Source organism: Thamnophis elegans, chromosome 11 (assembly GCF_009769535.1).
Source record: "Thamnophis elegans isolate rThaEle1 chromosome 11, rThaEle1.pri, whole genome shotgun sequence".
In the NCBI taxonomy this organism is placed as follows: Eukaryota; Metazoa; Chordata; class Lepidosauria; order Squamata; family Colubridae; genus Thamnophis; species Thamnophis elegans.
This window is the reverse complement of record NC_045551.1, coordinates 8,299,476-8,323,912: the sequence shown is the minus strand read 5'-3', so window position 1 is coordinate 8,323,912 and position 24,437 is coordinate 8,299,476. Positions and strand designations below refer to the sequence as shown.

At 40.4% G+C, this 24,437-nt stretch overlaps 1 protein-coding gene and 1 pseudogene across 5 annotated transcripts; both read left to right on the top strand.

Annotated features, from left to right (window-relative positions):
* Window positions 1-1,091: 1,091 nt before the first annotated feature.
* On the top strand, window positions 1,092-22,582 carry FAM20B (FAM20B glycosaminoglycan xylosylkinase). Of its 5 annotated transcripts, none has more exons than XR_004256173.1 (9): window positions 2,706-2,796; window positions 10,026-10,551; window positions 11,576-11,662; window positions 13,567-13,676; window positions 15,801-15,972; window positions 17,275-17,466; window positions 18,587-18,646; window positions 19,850-20,784; window positions 22,288-22,582. XR_004256173.1 is itself a non-coding variant. In XM_032226843.1 (9 exons), exons 2-8 carry the CDS (start codon window positions 10,175-10,177, stop codon window positions 20,079-20,081), a joined length of 1,230 nt encoding a protein of 409 aa, XP_032082734.1. In that variant the 5' UTR covers window positions 2,706-2,796; window positions 10,026-10,174; the 3' UTR covers window positions 20,082-20,118; window positions 22,288-22,582. The 5 variants fall into 5 exon arrangements, 4 of the variants coding, with proteins under 4 accessions (XP_032082732.1, XP_032082734.1, XP_032082730.1 ...); XM_032226843.1 differs by having other exon boundaries at window positions 19,850-20,118; XM_032226841.1 differs by lacking the exons at window positions 2,706-2,796; window positions 22,288-22,582 and adding an exon at window positions 1,092-1,186 and having other exon boundaries at window positions 19,850-21,339.
* On the top strand, window positions 12,082-12,180 carry LOC116515146 (annotated as a pseudogene).
* Window positions 22,583-24,437: the final 1,855 nt, after the last annotated feature.

The window sequence follows — 24,437 nt, the reverse complement described above, 5'->3', positions numbered from 1 at the left end:
CTGAGAAACCTATAACCTATAATTATCAGCAATAATTTCTACACTTGCAGATGAACTTCTTGAAGATTTTTAAAAAGTTAAAAATGATAAGTATGTGGAAGAGAAAAATCTCAAATGAAAAATGAGAAAAACTGTGAATTATAAAATTAATTTGGTTGCACTTGTTGCAAAGAAGATTAGGAATTGCTTCCTTACATATTTTTCTCTATTATTTCTTTTTTCTTGTAAAATGTGGTGAAACCCATTTAACAACGCTGTTGCTTAGCAACCAAAATGTTGTCCCGGAACTCTGGCATTTGAAGCACGCAAGTCTTAAAGCTGTCAAGTCACAAGACCCTTGTACCCCTAACTCTTTAGAAAAAAAAAACCAGGGGTGTTCAAACTTGACAGCTTTAAGACTTGTGGACTTCAACTCCCAGAATTCCTCCTTTTGCTCTTCATCTTGATCGGAGCGGGGGGGGGGAGGGAGCTGGAACTGGTTCTAAACGGCACTGTAGATTTGTGGAACCTCTTCTATAGAAGAGTTTAGAACTGGCAGGAACCCACCCCTGCCCTGTACTGAATTACTTCAGAGAAGAGCATCTTCTTCTCTTTCTGAAAATGTACGCTGCAAAGCAGGAATTTTAAAGACGGGGAACAATGATCTGCTGTAGGGCACTGGGAGAGTGGGACAAAACCATGACCGCAAGACAAACCCGTTTTAACCACAACCCACCAGCCATATCTTAGTCAAATGAGCCTTCGAGTTTTAATACATCGTTATAATCCAGTATAATCCAATACATTGTTATAATCTAGAAAACTGCGTTGAGCGAACCATGGACAGTAGGACTTGAAACAAAGCTTGCACCTATGGAATCCCGATCAGGTAAACTGTTAGAATCCAAAACGGGTCCCCAGTCTTGGCAACTTTGGGATTCTGGGAGTTGAAGTCCACAAGTCGTAAAAGTTGCCAAGTTTGAAGTTTGAAGAACTCTGACCTAAAACGTTGCCAACCTGGTTTTACAGGATAAGACGCCGGCGTATATTGCTTAATATTTGTTCAAGGAGGAGTGCTGTATGTATTCTATTACTCGGGGCAGTTAAGCAGAATCAGTACTAGTGTACCTAAAAGACAAATCCACCGCAGTGTGGGATTCGCCTTCAGCGTCCCAGCCGACAATCCAACAGAGAGTGGAACTGTCAGGTAATTCCAATAGGGAATAGCTTCATAGGTTTTGATGGGTGTATTGTGGTCGTGAGGTATATAGCAATAGTATAGTAAAGCTGGTGAGGCTTCCAAAGCGAATTTCCTTCCTAGCCTTTTCTTTGGAGACTTAAATTGAATAGCAGCAGCAATAGCAGTTAGACTTATATACTGCTTCATAGGGCTTTCAGCCCTCTCTAAGCAGTTTACAGAGTCAGCATATCGCCCCCAACAACAATCTGGGTCCTCATTTTACCCACCTTGGAAGGATGGAAGGCTGAGTCAACCTTGAGCCGGTGAGATTAGAACCGCTGAACTGCAGATAACAGTCAGCTGAAGTGGCCTGCAGTACTGCACCCTAACCACTGCGCCACCTCGGCTCATGAATGTGGGAGGTGGTTTCAATCGCCGCCACTTTTTCTGCCTTTGCTTCCCCCTCTGCCCCCATGAAGCATATAGGAGTAGCTAGCCGGGAAATATGGAATGCTGGAGTTTTCTTGATTTTTTATTTTTAAATCGCACTGCTCCAAATGGATCATGTGCCAAGATTAAAAATACGATATTCCTACAAGACGGTTCCTACGACGGCTATCGTAGAAACAACCCAGTGGTGGGTTTCAAATTTTTTTAGAACCTCTTCTGTAGGTGTGGCCTGCTTTGTGGGAGTGGCTTGCCAGCCATGTGACCGGGTGGGCATGACCAACTAGTAAAATGTGGTGAAACTCACTTAACAACGCTCTTGCTTAGCAACCAAAATATTGGCTCAGAAACTCTGGCATTTGAAGCACACAAGTCTTAAAGCTGTCAAGTTACAAGGCCCTTGCACCCCTAACCCTTTAGAAAAAAAAAACCCAGGGGTGTTCAAACTTGACAGTTTTAAGACTTGTGGACTTCAACTCCCAGAATTCCTCCTCTCGCTCTTCATCTTGACGATGTGCAGACGGGCGGGGGGGAGGGAGCTGGAACCGGTTCTAAACGGCACTGTAGATTTGTGGAACCTCTTCTATAGAAGAGGTCAGAACTGGCAGGAACCCACCCCTGAAACAACCCCTTCTATATATTTATTTTATTTTTTTTCATAGACAACTCCCCGCCCGCCCCCCACCCCACCCCCACACCGCCTATCCCTTCACAGACACGCGAGAGTTAAAAAGACAAGTTGGCAAGATCCCGCCCACCAAGGCTACGTGGAAGCCCCCCCCCCGGCGTCTTAGCTAACGTGTTTTCCTATTGGCTACCGAAAGAAGGCAGGCAAGCGCGATCAAGCATCGGCGGTTCCCCCATTGGTGGAGCGGGGCACGCGGCGGCTCCTTCTGGCACTCTTGGGGGCGGAGAGGGGGGGAGACGGAGTTTCGAGTCTTAGCGCGAGAACACAGCGCGCGCTCGGGCTCGGCTCGGAATTGGGCGGTTTGGCAAGGGACGCGGCCTCTTCCCAGCGCGCCCATTGGCTGGCGCGGGAGGACGGGGCGGGGCGAACCGCGAGAAGCGGGCGGGTGGGTGGGGTCGGCTGCCAGTCAGGGGGAGGTGAGAGGCTTGCGAAGGCGGAGGGGGAGCCCGGCCTGTCGGGCGGCCTCGGGAACGGCGATGGCGCGTTGCCGCCTGTTGGCTGGGTAAGGAGAAGGGACGCAGACGGGGTGGGTGGGCGGTCGGGCGGAGGCAGCCGGGGGAAAGCGCGCAAGCCGGTGGAGGAGTTGTTGGGCCCGACTTTGCATGGTGCTTCCTCCCCTGGCGGGATCCGCAGACCGGGCAGTGGGACAAAAGCAAAGAAGGTATCGGGGAAGGGGAAAGAAAAATGGGAAGGGGGAATTGTATGTGGGGCTACCCTCTTTTTGCTGATGCCTTCGAGGGAGGGGATCTCGGGCGGAGCGCTGGGGTGTGTGCATGTGTGAGTGTTCGTGTGAAAGAGAGAAAGCGAGCGTGCGTGTGTTTGTGGGAGCGTGCAATTCCGTGTACGTGTGCACCTGGAGGGGGCAGAACTGTGGCGTCTTTTTGCCACAGTTATCAAAAAGAAAATATTAAATGCCACTTATAGGTAGATAATGCATCTTTAGGGTGCATGGAGGGCTCCATACATTGCTGCTATTCCGTGGGAAACTGAAGATATCAAAAAGAAAATATTAAATGCCACTTATAGGTAGATAATGCATCTTTAGCACACTTGAGTGCATGGAGGGCTCCCCACGTTGCTGCTATTCCGTGGGAAACTGAAGATATCAAAAAGTAAATATTAAATATCACTTATAGGTAGATAATGCATCTTTAGCACACTTGAGTGCATGGAGGGCTCCATACATTGCTGCTATTCCGTGGGAAACGGAAGATATCAAAAAGAAAATATTAAATGCCACTTATAGGTAGATAATGCATCTTTAGGGTGCATGGAGGGCTCCATACATTGCTGCTATTCCGTGGGAAACTGAAGATATCAAAAAGAAAATATTAAATGCCACTTATAGGTAGATAATGCATCTTTAGCACACTTGAGTGCATGGAGGGCTCCTCGCGTTGCTGCTATTCCGTGGGAAACTGAAGATATCAAAAAGAAAATATTAAATATCACTTATAGGTAGATAATGCATCTTTAGCACCCTGAGTGCATGGAGGGCTCCATACATTGCTGCTATTCCGTGGGAAACTGAAGATATCAAAAAGAAAATATTAAATGCCACTTATAGGTAGATAATGCATCTTTAGCACACTTGAGTGCATGGAGGGCTCCCCACGTTGCTGCTATTCCGTGGGAAACTGAAGATATCAAAAAGTAAATATTAAATATCACTTATAGGTAGATAATGCATCTTTAGCACACTTGAGTGCATGGAGGGCTCCATACATTGCTGCTATTCCGTGGGAAACGGAAGATATCAAAAAGAAAATATTAAATGCCACTTATAGGTAGATGATGCACCTTTAGCACACTTGAGTGCATGGAGGGCTCCCCACGTTGCTGCTATTCCGTGGGAAACTGAAGATATCAAAAAGAAAATATTAAATATCACTTATAGGTAGATAATGCATCTTTAGCACCCTGAATGCATGGAGGGCTCCATACATTGCTGCTATTCCGTGGGAAACTGAAGATATCAAAAAGAAAATATTAAATGCCACTTACAGGTAGATAATGCACCTTTAGCACACTTGAGTGCATGGAGGGCTCCCCACGTTGCTGCTATTCCGTGGGAAACTGAAGATATCAAAAAGTAAATATTAAATATCACTTATAGGTAGATAATGCATCTTTAGCACACTTGAGTGCATGGAGGGCTCCCCACGTTGCTGCTATTCCGTGGGAAACTGAAGATATCAAAAAGAAAATATTAAATGCCACTTATAGGTAGATAATGCATCTTTAGCACACTTGAGTGCATGGAGGGCTCCCCACGTTGCTGCTATTCCGTGGGAAACTGAAGATATCAAAAAGTAAATATTAAATATCACTTATAGGTAGATAATGCATCTTTAGCACACTTGAGTGCATGGAGGGCTCCATACATTGCTGCTATTCCGTGGGAAACGGAAGATATCAAAAAGAAAATATTAAATGCCACTTATAGGTAGATGATGCACCTTTAGCACACTTGAGTGCATGGAGGGCTCCCCACGTTGCTGCTATTCCGTGGGAAACTGAAGATATCAAAAAGAAAATATTAAAGATCACTTATAGGTAGATAATGCATCTTTAGCACCCTGAATGCATGGAGGGCTCCATACATTGCTGCTATTCCGTGGGAAACTGAAGATATCAAAAAGTAAATATTAAATATCACTTATAGGTAGATAATGCATCTTTAGCACACTTGAGTGCATGGAGGGCTCCCCACGTTGCTGCTATTCCGTGGGAAACTGAAGATATCAAAAAGAAAATATTAAATGCCACTTATAGGTAGATAATGCATCTTTAGCACCCTGAGTGCATGGAGGGCTCCATACATTGCTGCTATTCCATGGGAAACTGAAGATATCAAAAAGAAAATATTAAATGCCACTTATAGGTAGATAATGCATCTTTAGCACATTTGAGTGCATGGAGGGCTCCTCGCGTTGCTGCTATTCCGTGGGAAACTGAAGATATCAAAAAGAAAATATTAAATGCCACTTATAGGTAGATAACGCACCTTTACTACACTGAGTGCACGGAAGGCTCCATGCGTTCCTGCTGCTATTCCGTGGGAAACTGAAGATATCAAAAAGTAAATATTAAATGCCACTTATAGGTAGATAATGCATCTTTAGCACACTTGAGTGCATGAAGGGCTCCATACATTGCTGCTATTCCAAGGGAAACTGAAGGTATTCTTCGGTTTTTTTTTTCCTCTGGGTTTTTTTCCGTTTTCAAAATTGAATATTAAAAGAGGAGAGGAGGTACAACAGCATCCCTTGCATATCCCGGATAGATCGATGCCTGTATCAATATCTATTTTAAAAAACTCCCTTCGGTGCTTAAAGAGTAGCAGAGTAGCAGTCTCCTTAACTTCGGGGGGGGGGGGTCCGCAGAAGAGGAAGGATCTTTTCCCAAACACCTGATCTCAGGTGGAGAAGCCCCTGACGATCTTGAGAGCTTTAAGCAGATTCTAACACTTGCAAATACGATATAGCAGAAGCACAATTGTAATTATAACCTTTAATAGAATTACTTGGAAGAAAATAAGATGCAGATGTTTTAAGTGGCCATGTTAAATAAATTCTAAATCTATAAAGTTATTGCTATAAGTTCATAGGGTGCCAGGATGTATCGTGCAATATTTTGACTGTAATAAGAAATGTTATTCGATTCAAACAACCAATTTCGTTGTATTTAAGTGCAATGACAATAAAGATTATACTTATACTTATTCATGCATTCTAGCCCAATCTGCTTGGCATAGGATGTGATGGTGATGCATGCTTTGCAAAAATCAACCGATTCCTTGAAAAAAGTTTTTTTTTTATTTGAGCAGATGTTACAAAAATCAAATAAATGTAATAATAAATACATTTATTAGATTTATTTTTTAATCATTTACATGGTAGCCACTTCTTTTGGCTCCATTGATGGATACATAATAATTTCTGATCTGATGCACTTATGTACTTAGTATTTGGAAAGTCAGTCTTTCAGTCTAAAATAAATATATTTGGAAGACATTCTGAACCCACCATATAGATTTTTACCCTTAGCTATTTCTCAATTTTGATTCTTTTCTCTCTCAGTTTTTAGTTCTTGTTCTCTATACCTCTTTATCCCTTGATATCGGCAGCATTAAATGATTGCAACCAGGGCCAGATTTAGATGAAAAGAGGCCCTAGGCTATTCCACTTATGAGGCCCTTTCACCTCCATTTTTAAGTTTGTAAATTGCATGAGAGACAATAAAATACATCATTACTGTGATATATATCAATATATATCAATATATATAGCTGGCCTCCCGACGGAGGGCAGCTCTGCTCTGTGGCAAAGGCAGCGAGGCCAGCCGCCTCCCCTGCTGCGCTCAGCTGCCCGGCTCGGCCCCCTAGCCCTCACCTGCCTTGCCACTGGTGGGCTCCGCGTCGACGGGGCAGCTACTGGGAGCAGCCGCGCCTCTCGCCTGACCGCCGGTGCCGGGAACGTGGGCGGGCTCCCCAACTGCCGCGGCGCTGGAACGATCTTAACCAATACATTTTTATGTTTGTTTATTAGTCATATGCGTAGAATTTCTCCTTATTTTTGGTTCAGTGTTTTAGTGTTCACTGTTTTTAGAATAGTGTAATTTTAATTTTGCTAACAATTTGAATGTAGGCCCCTCTTGATCTTGAGGCCCTAGGCTGAAGCCTAGTTAGCCTATAGGAAAATCCGGCCCTGATTGCAACAATAATTGGTTACAGTCCTGATGTTTTTCAGCGGGGTCCATTCAGACATCAACTGATCAATATCAAGTGTACAATAATAGGTTTTTTTAATAAGTTTATATACAGGTTTGGTTTTTTTACCAAGTGGGCAATTATTTTATCTCATCATTATAGAAGTACAGAACTAAGTTTCTTTGAGTGGATATGGTAGAGAAGTGAATTAATACACTGCTGAATCACTATTAAGCCACATCAGTGTTTCTTTTCAAAGGGGAACTGTTACTAGTTAGGTTAAGAAAAGTTGGAACATAGTTTACAAGGGTATGTAAAGAAAAAAAAATGGCTGCACGATTTGTACTCTAATTGGTGGCATAAAGGCCATTTAGTCTGTATTGCTGATCAAGCAAGAAAAGAAACTTTTTTACCTCTATGAAAACATAAGCTGGAATCTTTTTGGAGGTAATTTTGTTTTCCTTTTTAGGCAGCTTGGAACAGTTTTAAAATGTTATGTTTGTCTGCAGGTGATCATTCTAAAATATTGAGATGTGAAAAGTACTTTAAACTGTTGCATTTTATTGCATGGCTTTAGAATTCTTTTAATGAAAGAATGTAAAATGTTCCCCAGCCTGCTGTGCTGGGAGTTGAAGTCCACAGGACTTAAAGTCGCCAAGGTTGAGAAACACTGATATATATTTATATGTACACACACACACCTATACACCCATTCCTGCTTTATTCATATTCACATTGGAGAAATACAACAGTTATTATGGTTGATGGTTTAACTGATAATCAGTGTTAAGAGATTCAGCAGTAGTACTTAATGTCTTGGGGAAAACTGAATTTAAAATACATTATTGTGTTGCTGTAGTTTAAGATGAATACAACGATATGAGAATAAATGCATGTCTTAAGCCATTAACATCCAAAGGAGCATGTAGAAAGCGCATAAGATAGATACCATCTGCCTGTCATTTTCCACTTCTGTGGTGTTCACAGTCTGTCAGACACAGGATGTTTCAAAGGTGTTTTTTTTCATTTCTCTTCTTCCCAAGACCATTTTAATTACATTAGTTCTACTGTGTTAGTCTACCTACTACTAAAACAGCAGACAATTTTGCTTGTGATTTTCAGTACATTCTTATAAATTGAAAGTTTACTTGGGATTAGAAGAAACAGGGATTTTGTTTTTTGAATTTACATCTGGATTTCAAACATACTGTTATTAGAACCTACCAGTATTTATCTGCTAATAAATTGTCATTAAATTAAATAATCTTGCAAACTGAGGCCAGTGCTATGCATTTTTTAAAATTGTGCCTTATATTCTATTAATTTAGGATACAGTTTTTGTTCAATATTATAAAATGTTGGAAGAAGAAATCGCTTCTTTTTCAAACTTTGGAGTTTGTACAGTACTAGCGCAGTTTTTTTCTCCAGTCTGGGAAAGAACTGGTTACATTGCTCCTTAAGCTGTAGAATGCACATCTCTTGTGTTATGATTCTAGCAAGTGAAAAAATATTTAATACGTTCCTCAGAATTAAATATGTTTTACTGTGATGAGATTCTAGTAGGAGAAATACTGTTAAATTAGAATTCTAGAAGAAATGCATTGTAAAATATTCTCAGGAGCTCATGGAGGGAGAATAATATATTACTCCATTAAAACAAATACTCTATGGCTGTTTTGTAGGTTTAAAGGTGATTTTAATCATCTCCTGTTGCTGTTCTTTGCTGTTGCTGCAGGAAGTGTTTTTTACCATTTGCCTACAACTACTGCTCTATATAAAATCTAATTATTATAAATGCAGTGTTTTTAATGTACATGGTATTTTACAGAAACAGGTCTATTCCTGAAAATTGGTGAGAGCCATTAAAAACTGCTCTGAGCTTATTAGAGAAGGTGCAGAATATAAATGGAATTCAATAAATAAAAGATGCTATATGGGACATACAATTTAAAATTGTAATGACTATTGAAAGAGTGGAGGCTATAGAGATGATAGAAAAATGAGAATATGTAGAAACTTCATTTACTGTGAATCAAAACAGATTTCTTTTGAAATAGAAAACGCAAAAAAAAATGTGAATGGCGCAATCCCAGGTAATAGAAACAAACATTTTCTTGTACAATATCTGGTGTATAATTATCATACTTCTTAAAAAAAGATTTTCATTGAGTTCACACATTGCATTAAATCTTGGTTTGAGTAACCATGGTTTGTTTTATAGAAAAAAGTTCTATTTGTAATTAGAACTATAGCCTGACAGTGCTAATCTTGGAGCATGAAAATCTCATGCTATGGCATTTGTACCTTCAAAAGGTACAAATAATCCATTCCTATGTATCGTAATTAGCAGTTAAGTCAAGTGTTTTATACTGCCGTGAATATCTCCAAAGTAAGGTACTTGCTCCCATCATGGTATGGCACAAGACTGGTATTTTAATTATGTTTTATATAACTCTCTGCCTAAGTTGGAAACAAAATAATAGCCTTCCCATGTTCCAAGAAAAGTGGAAATAAATTGTATCTTTATAAAAGTTGAGTTAAAGCCCAATCAGTTCTACTTATTTAGTGATAACACATTCATTTTCTGAAAATTTGTTTGAGGTAGGAGCTATTTTTCAGTAGGTCCTGATTTGAAACGTATCTGTCTTAAGTTATGGGTAACCCCATTGAAATAGATTGTTTTTAAGTAGCAATAGCAATAGCAGTTAGACTTATATACTGCTTCATAGGGCTTTCAGCCCTCCCTAAGTGGTTTACAGAGTCAGCATATCGCCCCCACAGTCTGGGTCCTCATTTCACCCACCTCGGAAGGATGGAAGGCTGAGTCAACCCTGAGCCGGTGAGATTTGAACCGCCGAACTGCAGATAACAGTCAGCTGAAGTGGCCTGCAGTGCTGCATTTAACCCCTGCGCCACCTCGGCTCTCAAGTAAATTGTAATTATCAATCAGCAACTTCTGTTCTAGAGATACCTGCTGAATTTGCTAATGGCACAAAATTCAATTGTGACTTTAATTACAGGAGTACCAGAAGAGGTGGTTGCAACAATGGATCATTTGGATTGAAGATACTGAATAAAATTAATCAGGAACTGTGCTGCGTATTATCTTGTTTTGTGAGAGATTCCCTGTAGCCTTTGATAAGCCACCAGGAAAGGACTACTAATCACCATGAAGTTGAAGCAACGTGTGGTCCTTCTGGCAATCCTACTCGTCATCTTTATTTTCACAAAGGTTTTCCTCATAGACAACTTGGACACATCAGCAGCCAACCGCGAGGACCAGCGCGCCTTCCATCGCATGATGACGAGTCTACGGATCGAATTGGACCCGCGACTTGATCACACGCTGCAGTCTCCTTGGGAGATTGCAGCCCAGTGGGTGGTGCCACGTGAAGTGTATCCGGAGGAAACCCCAGAGCTGGGGGCCGTGATGCATGCTATGGCTACCAAGAAGATCATCAAAGCAGACGTAGGCTATAAGGGCACCCAGTTGAAAGCACTACTTGTGCTGGAAGGTGGACAGAAAGTAGTCTTCAAACCGAAGAGGTAAAATGATTCTTCAGTCACAAATAATATCATCTCTAGTCTTTTTTGTTATCTGCTTAATGGCTGACAACAGCTTAATGGCTGGATTTGAGCAAAGTTGTAGCTTGTGCATAAGTCATAAAGTTTGCATTCATTGTGTCATAAAACAAGAATTGCAAATTCACACAACGCAGTAACAAATTATAGCAGGCCTTAGCATGTAAATTTGCATTAGGTTTTTCCAAACAGGAATGCCTGATCTTTGTTCCCTAATAGGAGGAATATGCAATTAAGATGAGTATAATGAATAGATATTTGCTGAAATCCCATACCATTCCTTCTAAGTAAGAAATGGGCCTGTGCCAGAGGTGGGTTCCTACCAGTTCGCACCTATTCGGTAGAACCGGTTCGTCAAATCTACCGAACCGGTTAGAAGAGGTTCCGGTTAGAAAGCAGGCCACACCTACAGAAGAGGTTCCAAACTTTTTTGAAACCCACCACTGGTCCTTGGATATGATTATTCTACACTATCATGCTCATATTTATAAAACTCAGGGCCTCTGTGAAAGGTAAGGATGACGACTGCGTTTGTGGTGCAATCAGAACATTGCGTGTGTTGAAGTTGTTTTAACGCAAACCAAAGATGCCTTTTAAAAAACAGGTGTACATCCTATTCTTATGCAGGCCAGTGCTGTGTGTGACGTAATTTAAGATGGTTCTGACAAGTGTCGGCATCTTCATATCCAGTCACATGGGCGGCAAGCCACTCCCACAAAGGCCACAGCCACAGAGTAGGTTCGAACAATTTTTGGAACCCACCACTGTTCTGTGCCTCTGGAATGGAAGTGTTTGTGAGATATTTCCTTCTATATGTGGAAGTACAACTAATTGTTAGAAGATTTGGCACTGAGAAAAGTTTATTCAGAATTACTTTATTCTCATTACTACTTGGGGTGAAGAAGAGTGGTAGTTTACCGAGGATTCTTCTTTAATCTGAAATCAAATCCATTAGTCAAATAATCACTTATCTTTTCATAATTTTTAGATATCCCAGAGACTATGTAATAGAAGGAGAGCCATATGCTGGCTATGACAGACACAATGCAGAGGTGGCAGCCTTCCATCTAGACAGGTAAATTTTTGATACTTTGTTACAATAGGTTCACCGACAAATGCGGGCTCGACGAAACCGCGGCAAGAAAACCGTGAGTTCTAAATCGCACTGACGAATGTGCACAGAAGCGCGCCGACAAAAACGCGCCTTCAACAAACAATAACAACCTAATAACCCTAAACCTAACCCTGAACCTAACCGTAAACCTAATCCTAACCCTTACCTTAAGTTAAATCGCGCTTTTGTAGGCGCGGTTTTGTCGGCGCGTTGTGGGCACGTTTATGACGTCGCAGTTTTCTCGCCATGGTTTTGTCGGCGCGCTTTTGTCGTGCGCGCATTTGTCGGGTCACAGTTACGATATACTTAATTTAGTCACTCAATTTACACCTCACCTTTCTATCCAAAGGGCATTTAAAGTGGCTGACAAAATAAAATGTGCTCACTTCGGCAGCACATAGCCAAATTGGCACAGGGAAGATTAGCATGGTCCCTGGGCAAGGATGACACACTAACAATAACAGACAAAACCTAAATAATTAAACTTTTATAAAATCAGTTAATATAAATTATAAACCAATTTAAACATAAAAAAAAGCCTAGCTAAAAAGAAAATGTGATTCTTCTGCTGGAATAGGGGGTAGAATTTCAAGAGAGTGAATTCCATGGGAGAAGACCCAATCCTTTGAGAATTCGGGGCCAACTCAAAGAGTGACAGCATCATTAAAGGGAAGATGATTAGCAGGTTTATTTCAAGATAATCCTTTAATAGTTAAGGCCTAAATTCTTAAATTGTGCTCCACCAAAAATTGACAATCAGTTCAGGTTTTTCAATACATGTTTTCAGTAAAGAGTACAGATTAGCAGTCTGACACATTCTTCCCCAATAAATTTAAATTTAAACCTAAATTAAGTCCTAAATTATTAAACCTAAATTTAATAATGTAATAATAAACAGTTAAGTCCAATCTTTATTCTGGTCAATCTTGTGAAAATCTCTGGTGCTTCAGTTCAAGAACTATTGGTCCTTCTATGTTACTGCAAGACATTTTCCATACATTTCAGAAGCAGGTGAGCTGCTACCACTTTGATTAATTACAACAATTAACAAACAGTCTGCCTAAACACAATCGAAGCCTAAAAGGTTGCACTTGTGGCAAATCCTTTTTTATGAGCCAAGGACATCCAGATGTCTGGCATATGAATAAGCGTGACCCGTCAAAACCGCGCTCGACTAAGCCGCACCCGATTAAACCACGTCGCTGACGTCATCAACAGGGCGACAACAGCCAGCGCGGAGAAAGAAGGGCGCTTTAAATAGCGCTTTGAAAGCAAGCCGATTCAACTTAAGGTAAGGGTTAGGTTTAGGGTTAGCTTTAGGGTTAGGGTTAGGTTTAGGGTTAGGTTAAAGGTTAGGGTTAGGTTAAGGGTTAGGTTAAGGGTTAGGGTTAGGTTAAGGGTTAGGGTTAGGTTAAGGGTTAGGGTTAGGTTTAGGGGTTAATTTTAGATTTAGGGTTTACAGCGTGCTTCTGTCTCCGCGCTGTTGTCGCCCTGTTGATGACGTCAGCGATGCGGTTTAGTCGGGCGCGGTTTAGTCGAGCGCCGTTTTGTGGTGGAACCATGAATAAGAGCACAGTCCGAAGAAGCAAAAAGGTTTTTATTAACCTCAATTTCTAATTCAGTAAATTTATAAAATCCGAACGAGCAATAAAAATTACCAGTTGCCGTACAAAACAAAATAAAACATAGATATTACTAATTAAGAAGTTATATTTAAAATTACTTTAACATGCGAGGAGCCTTAAACCTTTGAGGATACTTACTGGGTGATTCCTACAGGCTTCATAGATAGATCCAGCCTATGCTCTTTATTGTGTTATATGAATTCATATCTTGTTTCATTTTATTCTTTCTCATTCAAACAGAATCTTGGGCTTCCGGCGGGCCCCGCTTGTGGTTGGTAGGTTCGTGAACCTCCGTACAGAGATCAAACCTGTTGCCACAGAACAACTGCTTAGTACTTTCATGACTTTAGGTAGGTTGAAAAAAATACAAGTCTCTTGTAACATTCCCGGATCCTTGGGGAAATACAATTTGAAGAATGCTCACTAGAGATCATACTCTTAACAACTCCCTGTGTCATATATACAAATTATCTCCTTTTTCAGTATTAATAATTATGCAGATCTATACAAATATTAGAGTTAGTAATGATATAGAATTCACACCTTTAGATTGTAAATTCTGATTTGAGACTAACATCAATCTTGACAAAACACCACATGCCTCTAGGCCCTGGTAAGGACAATATGGTAATACACTCCCCATTCTCAAATCAGAAATAAATCAGGGTACTTGAGAGACCGCCTGTTGCCAATTACCTCCCAAAAACCCATTAGATCACACAGTGGGCCTCCTCCGGGTTCCATCTACCAGCCAATGTCATCTGGCTACTACCCGGAGGAGGGCCTTCTCTGTGGCAGCTCCGGCCCTTTGGAACGAACTCCCCGCAGAGATTCGGACCCTCACCTCTCTCCAGGCCTTCCGGAAAGCCGTTAAAACCTGGCTGTGTCGGCAGGCCTGGGGTCGATGAGCTCCCTTCCCCTCTTGAATCGTGTGGCTGTTGGCTGTTTTTTAAATGCCCTGTACTTTTGTAGTTTTTGCGTTTTTCCCTTCCCCTCCTTCGGGTTTGTGCGCCGCCCTGAGTCCCTCCGGGAATAGGGCAGCATATAAATAAAATGAAACTCAAACGCACAGAGAGTAACTTTGATTCCTGAATAAAACTTCCATTGAGCTCTAGTATTTGACATGTTAATACTTTCTCTGATATTTGTCAGAGTAGTACAACTACTCTTTGATTTATGTGTATATGTTTAGCAACTGAAAATAGTGACCTAGAAGCAAATGCAATGGTCTTTGCACTTATGACCATTGCAGAGTTCTCGTGCTCACATGATGCCTTGCTTAACGAGTCAGGTGCTTGGAAACCGGCTCACATTTTTTGACATTTGTAGCATATTGGGGTCAAGTGATTGCCATTTGCAACCTTCCCAGCCGGCTTCCGAAAATCATAGTTCATGGGGAAACTGGCAGGGAAAAGCCGCAAGTTGTGGTCATATCTTGCTTAATGACCATTGTGATTTGTTTAATGACCACAGCAAAAAAGATTGTAAAACAATGTGCAGTCACAGGATACTTCACTTAGTGACAATTTTTCCAGTCACGTGTTGTAAGTTGAAGACTGCTTGTAATTAGTCTTTGCTCAATTATTTCAGCAGTAAGAGAAGATTGTTTAAATTTTGAGATGGCTGGTTTTGAATATGAATTATTTGAATATGAAATTGGAATATGAATTCCATTTTTTTTAGAATCTGGCCAAATGCCACAACAGATAATTTATGCATACCTCGGTTAAGTATCTGCTGTTGTATTTGGCCAATTTTTTTCATTATCAGCATAGAAAGGTATCGTGGCACGACAAAACCGCGCTCGACTAAAGCGCGCCCGATTAAACCGCGTCGCTGACGTCATCAACAGGGCGACAACAGCGAGCGCAGAGAAAGAAGGGCGCTTTAAATAGCGCTTTGAAAGCAAGCCGATTCAAGTTAAGGTAAGGGTTAGGGTTAGGTTAAGGGTTAGGGTTATGTTTAGGGTTAGGTTAAGGGTTAGGGTTAGGTTAAGGGTTAGGGGTTAGGTTTAGGGGGGTTAGGTTTAGGTTTAGGGGTTAATTTTAGGTTTAGCGTTTACAGCGTGCTTCTATCTCCGCGCTGTTGTCGCCCTGTGATGACGTCAGCTATGTGGTTTCGTCGAGCGCCCTTAAGTCGAACGCGGTTTTGTGGTGGAACCGAAAGGTATTTCCTTGTTTACTTGAAGCCTGTTTCCAAACTAGTGAAAGAACTGGGAGATGGAGACCATGCAAGATGAAATTACTATACAATCCAACTCTGTTTAGAAATAAACCACCCTCATAAATTAAGCATTACTCCCAGAGAGGTGAGCTCCAACAGCAACAGATGATGAAGATCATCAAATCAACCCTTTTAGAACCTATGGTTTCTTTCCCGGAAAGCTTCTTAGAAATGAGAAGTGTTAAAATAATTAGTATAAGGATTTAATTTAGGTCTAAGCTGCTTTTTTCTAATGTTTGTTTGCTTTCCAGGTAATAATACTTGTTTCTATGGGAAGTGCTACTACTGCCGGGAAACAGAACCAGCCTGTGCTGAAGGAGATTCCATGGAAGGATCACTCACTCTTTGGCTGCCAGATGTATGGCCTCTTCAGAAACATCGGCATCCATGGGGCAGGACGTACCGGGAGGGCAAGTTAGCCAGGTATGAAGTTCACAGCAATTACCTCCTTGCCATTTCAGTTGGTCAATCCAGAGAATGGACTACAATTATAGAGGCAAAAGGAGGTATCAGCCTTAAATTGCTAATATATGTTGTTCCCAGTGGTGGGATTCAAATAATTTAACAACCGGTTCTCTGCCCTAATGACCATCTTTGTAGGCGGGGCTCTGTGGTCATGTGACTGGGTGGGCGTGGCCAACTCAAGGTCACTCGGGTCGATGGGCACTTCGCCTTAGCTGTTGCAATGTAATAAGGGTTAACCGGAGAGGCAGTTTCTGTAAGCAGGTCAATAAAGATTAGGCTAGAAACAACACTAGAATGTTTCCTTCCTGCCTTCCTTACAGGATTAGCCCTGTAAAGTGGGGGGAAAAAAACAATAGGAGATTTCTTCCAACAACCGGTTCTCTGAACTACTTAGAAAGTTACCAACCGGTTCTCCCGAATAGGTGCAAACTGGCTGAATCCCACCACTGGTTTTTCCTAACTAATTGTTAAAACTCGGTTCCTTTTATGCAGAAGAACGAAGTTCACACTGAGAAACTAGGAGGCAAAAGATTTCAAAGATGAATGAGAAATGAAGGTCCCTTTTTTTGTTTTGTTTTTCTTTCGTTAACCTCTTAGGTTTTCTAAAGCAAAATCATTTTTTAGGTTTATTGGGCTGGCATGGTATAAGACAAGGCAAGGGCCTCAATTTTGAGATGTATTTTATCTGCTTGAAAATCCCTAAATCCATTTTCAAAGAGTGCTTTCAACAGCAGTAGTTCTACTTTCTGCCAATAGGGTTAGCTACCGTTATAAAAGCACATCTGTATTAGGAAAGGATGAAGCAGTTGGTTTCAAGTTTGGGTCAGTTTCATTTTGCATCAGTCCATGAGTTGAAGTGTGACATGCAGCTGTTAATCAAATTCCAATCTATGTATTAGTTTTGATCAGTTCAAGTCTGCTTATATCAAAAATCAGTCTTCCAATTTGATCATCCTTTTTTACTTTGCATCATTTCCCTGAATATCCATGTTGCCAATCATCATTTATGAATTAAAAGGTGAAAACAAATGAAGAAATCTTTATCTTAAAAAGAGAAAATGAAGTAGAAGAGACAATTTTGCCATCTTTTGCTATCGTCTTTGATCAAACAGATTTTGAGATAAAAATTTAAATTTAACAGCAGTTCTTTTTTCCCCCAATTATGCAATCTTCTCTTTCAACCCTTTGAAAGTTACATAATTGTACTATAAATCTTAAAGATCAACAGTGTTTTGGTTGAGTTTCTGTGTCTGCTTTCAGATGGGAATATGACGAGAGTTACTGTGATGCTGTAAAGAAGACCTCACCCTATGATTCAGGCCCACGGCTTCTTGACATCATTGATACAGCCATCTTTGATTATCTGATTGGGAATGCTGACAGACACCATTATGAAAGTTTTCAGGATGATGAAGGGGCCAGTATGCTTATTCTACTTGACAATGCCAAAAGGTGGGAATGTTCTCTGATGTGCAAATTCCTTCAGTAAAATAATTGCCACCAGATTACAATTGGTTTATCATAATTACGGCAGTGTTAAGGTTGTCCAAAGGTTTGATCTAGTTTGAAAGCTAACTGAAATATCAGGAACTACTCATACATTTCAAATTTTTATTTATGGGAAAGAATGACTTGGGAGTCCTCTGAGTTTATTTATTTGCTTGCACATATATTATACAATTACGTAACAGCACCAGAGTCAGTAAGTTTGGGGCTTACTCCCGATTTATATGGTGTAGCTTGCTCTGGCAGTTTTCATTTCATTTCATTTTCCTTTTATTTGTCTTGTATGCCGCCCACTCCCGGAGGACTCCGGGCGGCTCACAATAGACAAGGGAAAGGGGATAAATAGACAAAGGCAACACTTTTAAAAAGACGCAACATTCACAATTTCTGTGGGGCTGGATGTTTCACAAGCCCCCCGGCCTGCTGGAGCAGCCAGGACTTGGTGGCTTTGCGGAAGGCCAGGAGGGTAGTAAGGGTCCGGATCTCCACGGGGAGATCATTCCAGAGAGCTGGAGCTGCAACAAAGAAGGCTCTCCCCCGGGGAGTCGCCAGCCGACATTGGCTGGCCGATGGAATCCAGAGGAGTCCTAACCTGTGAGATCTTATCGGTCTGAGGGAGGTAATCGGCAGGAGGCGGTCTTGATTTTGATTTTGTCATTGGTAAAGTGTTGATTTTGTCATTGGTAATTTCTTAATTAGGGTATTATTTTCTGCTTAATTGTTTGCCTGGTATTAATCCTTGCTTATCTGGGCATTGTCAGTTGAAAAAGATATCTTCCAGCTTTTATATTCTTAGCTTTTTTTATTGTCTCTTGAATGGTGTGTAAATATGGCTTATTTATTGATGTAAAAGCTCACAATTTCCCTGTTGAAACTGTTCATGTGTTGTGAAATTAAGCAGTTTTCCTCATGTCTTCTGACTTGGTGTTTATGGATGCACATTGCTAATTTTCTTCCATTTCTTTGCACTTTTGGATAAGGTTGCCGTCTTCCCATTTTACTGATAGCTGTTGTACAGACTTTTCCAGAGAGAAATATTTTTTTTCATTTTGTATCTCTTTTTCAGTTTTGGAAACCCTTCCCTGGATGAGAGAAGCATCCTTGCCCCTCTTTATCAGTGCTGCATGTGAGTACAGAATAAAATGTTATTGACTTATTTGAATATTATCTTAAAAACAAGACGGATCTTATTTAAGGTACTTTTCAGTTCTTATGTTTGATGATAAGTCCAAGGCAGCTTTAGAATTTGAGAAAATATTTTAGAATGTTAAATACACAATTATGTGTTTTTAGAATCTAAACGAGAACCTATGTGTTAACGTGCCATTCTCTAGACGTTTGGAAAAACTACCCTATTTCCCTGAAAATAAGACCACCCCGGCTTTTGGGCGCATGTGCTGAAATAAGCCCTCCCCCGAAAATAAGCCCTCCGCAAAAATATCGCAACACAGCAGCAGCCACGAGGTGACCACACTTGCCACCTCCTGCACCTCAAAAATAATAAGACCTCCCCGAAAATAAGGCCAAGTGCTTATTTCAGGGGTCAAAAGAAAATAAGACCCTGTCTTATTTTCAGGGAAACACAGTAGCTGTTTAAAGAAAGAGAATTAAAAATTAATGCTGGAGAAAGACATTCCCTCTAACTTTTGCAGCTTTTTTCTTGAGGGAGTGTCAACATTTTCAGGTATCAGGATTTTGCTGGCTTGTAACTGACTTTCACATAATGCATGTAACAATCACTTAAGTTCTGGGGTCCATGTAAAAAAAAATTATTTGATGAATACAGGTCATGAACTGAGCATGACAGAGGTTTCTTTTGTTGGAAAAAATAAAACTTTTGTTCATTGTCATACATCTAAATATCCACAGTGTCATTCTTTATATTCATAATTTTGCAACAGCTTTACCAAATACTAGACTTATAGTTCATATCCAAGGGAGCTAATTGATTCTGTATGCAACTTAGCACTTATCATCTATTCCCACTTCCCTGAGAGTAGTGATTAAATATAGGCTTATGAACGTTAATTTAATTTAAAAACTGTTTCTCGAATATCACTGTAGTTCATAGCTCTGAATAAGTAAATCCCGTGACAAGCTTCTTTTGGGAAGACTTTTTTTTCATTGTAATGCTGTAAATTATGATATACTGTGTTTATTTCAATGTAGATTTCAGTGTAGTAACGTTTATATAATATGATTCAGAAATAGTAACATTCCATTATTTAAAAAGCGTAAAGTATTGAAAAAAGTTTGGCAAGTCTTCTGAAGGTTTGGACTTCCGATAAAAACCGAAGTGTGTTACATTCCTATGTTTTTTCTTCTGCAGTATCAGAGTCTCCACATGGAACAGGTTGAATTATATAAAGAATGGAGTCCTGAAGTCTGCCTTAAAAACTGCTATGTCTCATGACCCCATCGCACCTGTGCTGTCTGCCTCCCATATGGATGCCCTGGATCTACGGCTTCTGAACATCTTGGCTACCATAAAGCAATGTACAGATCAATTTGGGCCAGACATTGTATTGGTGGAAGATAGAATGACTCTTTCCCACTTGTAGCTGTTAAGAGAAACTGATGGGGATTATTTTTTTAAAGGTAATAAATAGAAAACAGCACAACTGGTTCTGCACGGCTATATGGGCAGGATGAACTGGAATTAAACAACGGAATTTCTGCATCAGAAGAGAAACAATTGTAGTTTGAAAGCGCTGTTGAAGACAAGAAAGTTCCCTTTGGGTAGCCCTGTATCTTTTTTTTCTTTTCTTTTTGGATTCCATTGCTGGCAGTGGATGTTGCACTGAGAACTCTCCTGGGATTTCCTATGAAGAGATGGGTATTGGGATACTTGATACATGCTTGTTCCAGAAAAGATCTTATTCTTCTAACTGATTCCAAGTACAGTCATTAAGATTTTAGTCTAATTCAGGGGTTTAAAGAATACACTATCTAGGCATCCATACTGGCCATTAAAAAAAAAGTGATGGAGGGGTAGGGCAAATGTGATATTGAAGAGATTTATACTGCCTTTCCCCGATAGATATACATCCATGCATCTGTTGCTGAAATTTTCTAAAGGACAAGGGAATATATATATAATTGTGTTCAATGTTCTGTTAAATCCAAAACTGCTGAAGGAAAAGGACTGTTCTAGATTACTGTTGAAACCTGTTGTTCATCTTACAAGGCTGAAATTACTCAGGCCCGCACAATCCTGCAAAGTTCTAATCAGAGATTTTTGTGCAAATCATTGTGTTCTCAAAGGTAAGGGTTCTTTCTGCCTTGAACTCAAACATTTCTCCTACAAAGTGGAGTTTGAGCCAGTACTTTATGTCCTGTCAGTGCTGTAGATTTAAAAAAAAACGGGATTTGTTGCTAAACTTCTGATCTATACTGAAAATCTAAGAAGACATGATGGGTGCCTGCGGAAGGAAAAACAATGTTTTATCCACTACCGTAAGGCAGTTACAGGTGTTACACTGTCAGGCGTTAAGGATTGCCTGTCGTTTTCAAGATCTGAGCCGAACTAAAGATATTTTAGATGCATATCTTTTGTTTTTTTTCATCCAAGTTGTGATTCCATGGCTTTGTGACCATTAGCAGGAGTTGTAATTTGTGTTTCTAGCTTCAGGAAATTTATGTATCTTGGTTTTGATTCATGCACCTGATAGTCCTGCCAAAGATATTGGAGGGAAATGTGTGGAAAACAATTCTGTATGTTAAATCCAATGTTTAACGCCCTGAAACATGCATTGGAAACCTCAAGAGATTTACTATGATAGATAATGTTTCTGATAGCTATATCCTGGATGTCAGTTCACAGGAATTTAAAGACAGGGTCCAGATGTTGTCAGTTATTTCTAATAGTTTTTAAAATCAGTTTGACATGCTTTCTCTTTTTGAAAATAGACCCTAATGCGCACAGGTGCAAAAAGTAACACCATCATGTTTGCATCTATTTCAATAACTTTCCTTACACTGCAGCATTTTTTAGGCTCATGTTTTCAGCCTATGCCAATAATTGTCTTAAGATGGTTGCCCAAACTATTGGTTGGCTTAATGTCAAATCCTACCGATGATGTTATGCCAGGGATGTCAAACTGGCAGCCTGCAAGCCGGATACATCACACACAGGCCATGCCCAACCCCGCTCAGCAAATGCAAAAAATGTTGCAATACGTTAATGTGACGTGATCGAGTTTTATACCCATGTGTTATGCCTACTTTAACAAAAAGAACTTTCAAAATAAGTTGATTTTTGTCAGACGGGTTCAGCCAAATGTCTCAAATTACAATAACAATAACTTGAAAATGGTTAATAGTTGCGCCGAGGTGGCGCAGTGGTTAAATGCAGCACTACAGGCTACTTCAGCTGACTGCAGTTCTGCAGTTCGGCTGTTCAAATCTCACCGGCTCAGGGTTGACTCAGCCTTCCATCCTTCTGAGGTGGGTAAAATGAGGACCCGGATTGTTGTTGGGGGCAATATGCTGACTCTGTAAACCGCTTAGAGAGGGCTGAAAGCCCTATGAAGCGGTATATAAGTCTAACTGCTATTGCTATTGCTATTATGAGGGTCACCAGCTTCAGACTCTTTATCAAATACCACCCAATTATGTCAGTGGCTAAGATGATTTTTTCTGGATGCGTGGTAAGTGTACAATCACAATGAATCTACACCAGGAAGATGCTGTTGGGGAGGAAAACATCTTGCTCCTTGATTGAGACTTTCCGAATAACTCCATGTTTCTTTTCTATGCTATTTTAAGGATAAAGAAAATGGAAGAGACATCCTGTGCTTGAACAGACATGTAGGCTATCTTGCATATGAAGAACTGGAACTGTTGCTAAAAAAAAAGAAAATAAATAATTTATTAAGAAGTAACTTATTCATATGGCAGCTGAAACAAAATGTTCACCTTGAAGCTGCCAAAGACTTGCCTTTTGGAATGGGTACGAGTAGAAACTGTTGGGAAAAGGAAAAACAAATCTCAGTTTTGCGTTTTCCAAGGATCAGGCTATGCATAGATGAGTATTATGTGAATAAAGATTTTAATAACATGAGCTTATTATTCTTCGAAAGAAAATTTTTGATAAGAGATAACTTATTAATATATTAATTCCATTTCCAATTGGGTGTTTACGTCCTCAGTATCATCTGACAAGGTTTGTAAAGAACTGAATTTGTATTTTAAGCAAATGTTTTAAGTATTGTTTGAGACAAGTTAACAAAGCTGGGGCTGCACAGGATCTCCCAACCATGTGGACTTACTATGCTATTCATCAACACTACCTCATCCTTCTGTTGCTGCTCCTGGTTCTATCTAAAGCAACGGTCATTAACTCATGGTCCATGGTACGTAGAAAAAATATTTGCATTTTTAACATTGCACTAAATATATTTTTAAAAAATCATATTAGTTATCTACGGGAGTTAAAATTATGAATTTAGTGATACCGGAGGTCCGAAAGGTTGGTAACCCCTGATCTAAAGGGCATAAGAGCCGAGGTGGCGCAGTGGTTAGGGTGCAGTACTGCAGGCCACTTCAGCTGACTGTTATCTGCAGTTCAGTGGTTCTAATCTCACCGGCTCAAGGTTGACTCAGCCTTCCATCCTTCCGAGGTGGGTGAAATGAGGACCCAGACTGTGGGGGCGATATGCTGACTCTGTAAACCGCTTAGAGAGGGCTGAAGTCTAACTGCTATTGCTATAACTTTGGCCAGGGAAAGCTCACAGGACACTAGGTGGGGATGTAAAAGACCAAGGGTTCTTGCACGGCCTCTAACATCCTCTGACCAATTCAACACAGACTCTGCAGAAAGAATTGCATCATTTTGCCCAAGCTTGCATGACACAATTTCACTCTCCTTTCTCTTCATCTGGCCTCAAATACTTATTAAATTTTTCTTTTCCAAGTTGATAAAAAAAAAGCTCTCTGAATTAGAAATCTCTATATCTTTCTAGTAAACATCCTTTTCTCAGCCACAATTTTTCTCCTTCCTATCATCTAAGTTGCTTTGATCATAGCTACTTTTAAAGTGCTTAAAAGAGCAATAGCAGTTAGACATATACCGCTTCATAGGGCTTTCAGCCCTCTCTAAGCAGTTTACAGAGTCAGCATATTGCCCCCAACAACAATCTGGGTCCTCATTTTACCCACCTCGGAAGGATGGAGCCAGTGAGATTTGAACTTCAGAACTGCAGTCAGCTGAAGTAGCCTGCAGTGCTGCATTTAACCACTGCGCCACCTCGGCTCTAAGCACTGCTAAGACAAAACTAAAATTGTAGACTCCAGAAGATTAGAGATTCACAAAAAAATGGGTGAAATTGGCAAAATGAGTTTTAATTCACCGCTGTCTTGAAAACACTTATCATATCTGTGTAGAAGGCAAAGGGCAGAGTATTATTATTTATAAAGTTTATATGTCGCCCATCTTACCTCAAGGTAACTTCTTGGTAGTGTTAAGGTCACCATAGACAGTCATCCTTAACAGTTTCTACAATATGTTTGGAATTAAACATCTTGCAAAAAGTAGCCACCACAAGAGTCCTTTTAAAACTCTGCCCTCTGGGGTGGTGGCAGTGACAATTCCTATAATGAATGGAGCCATTTAGGATGATGCTTATTTACAATTAATAGCACTTAGCTTTGTTGGGTTAGGATTGCACAGAGTGAGTGATTAATATACTCTGACTTCATAACAGTAGTACGTAAGTCACACATATTGCTTCAGTTTCTGAAAGGAATGCTGTTGGTGAATAATTAAAGACTTTGGGATTTGAACTTGCAATCAATGAATGCACTTGAGTCTATGACTTGAAAAGTCTGCGTCCTCTGGCCTCATTTGTCAGCGAAGGGTGTGTAATTGTGTATGTGTGTAACAGAGGTGGGTTCCTACTAGTTCGCACCTATTCGGT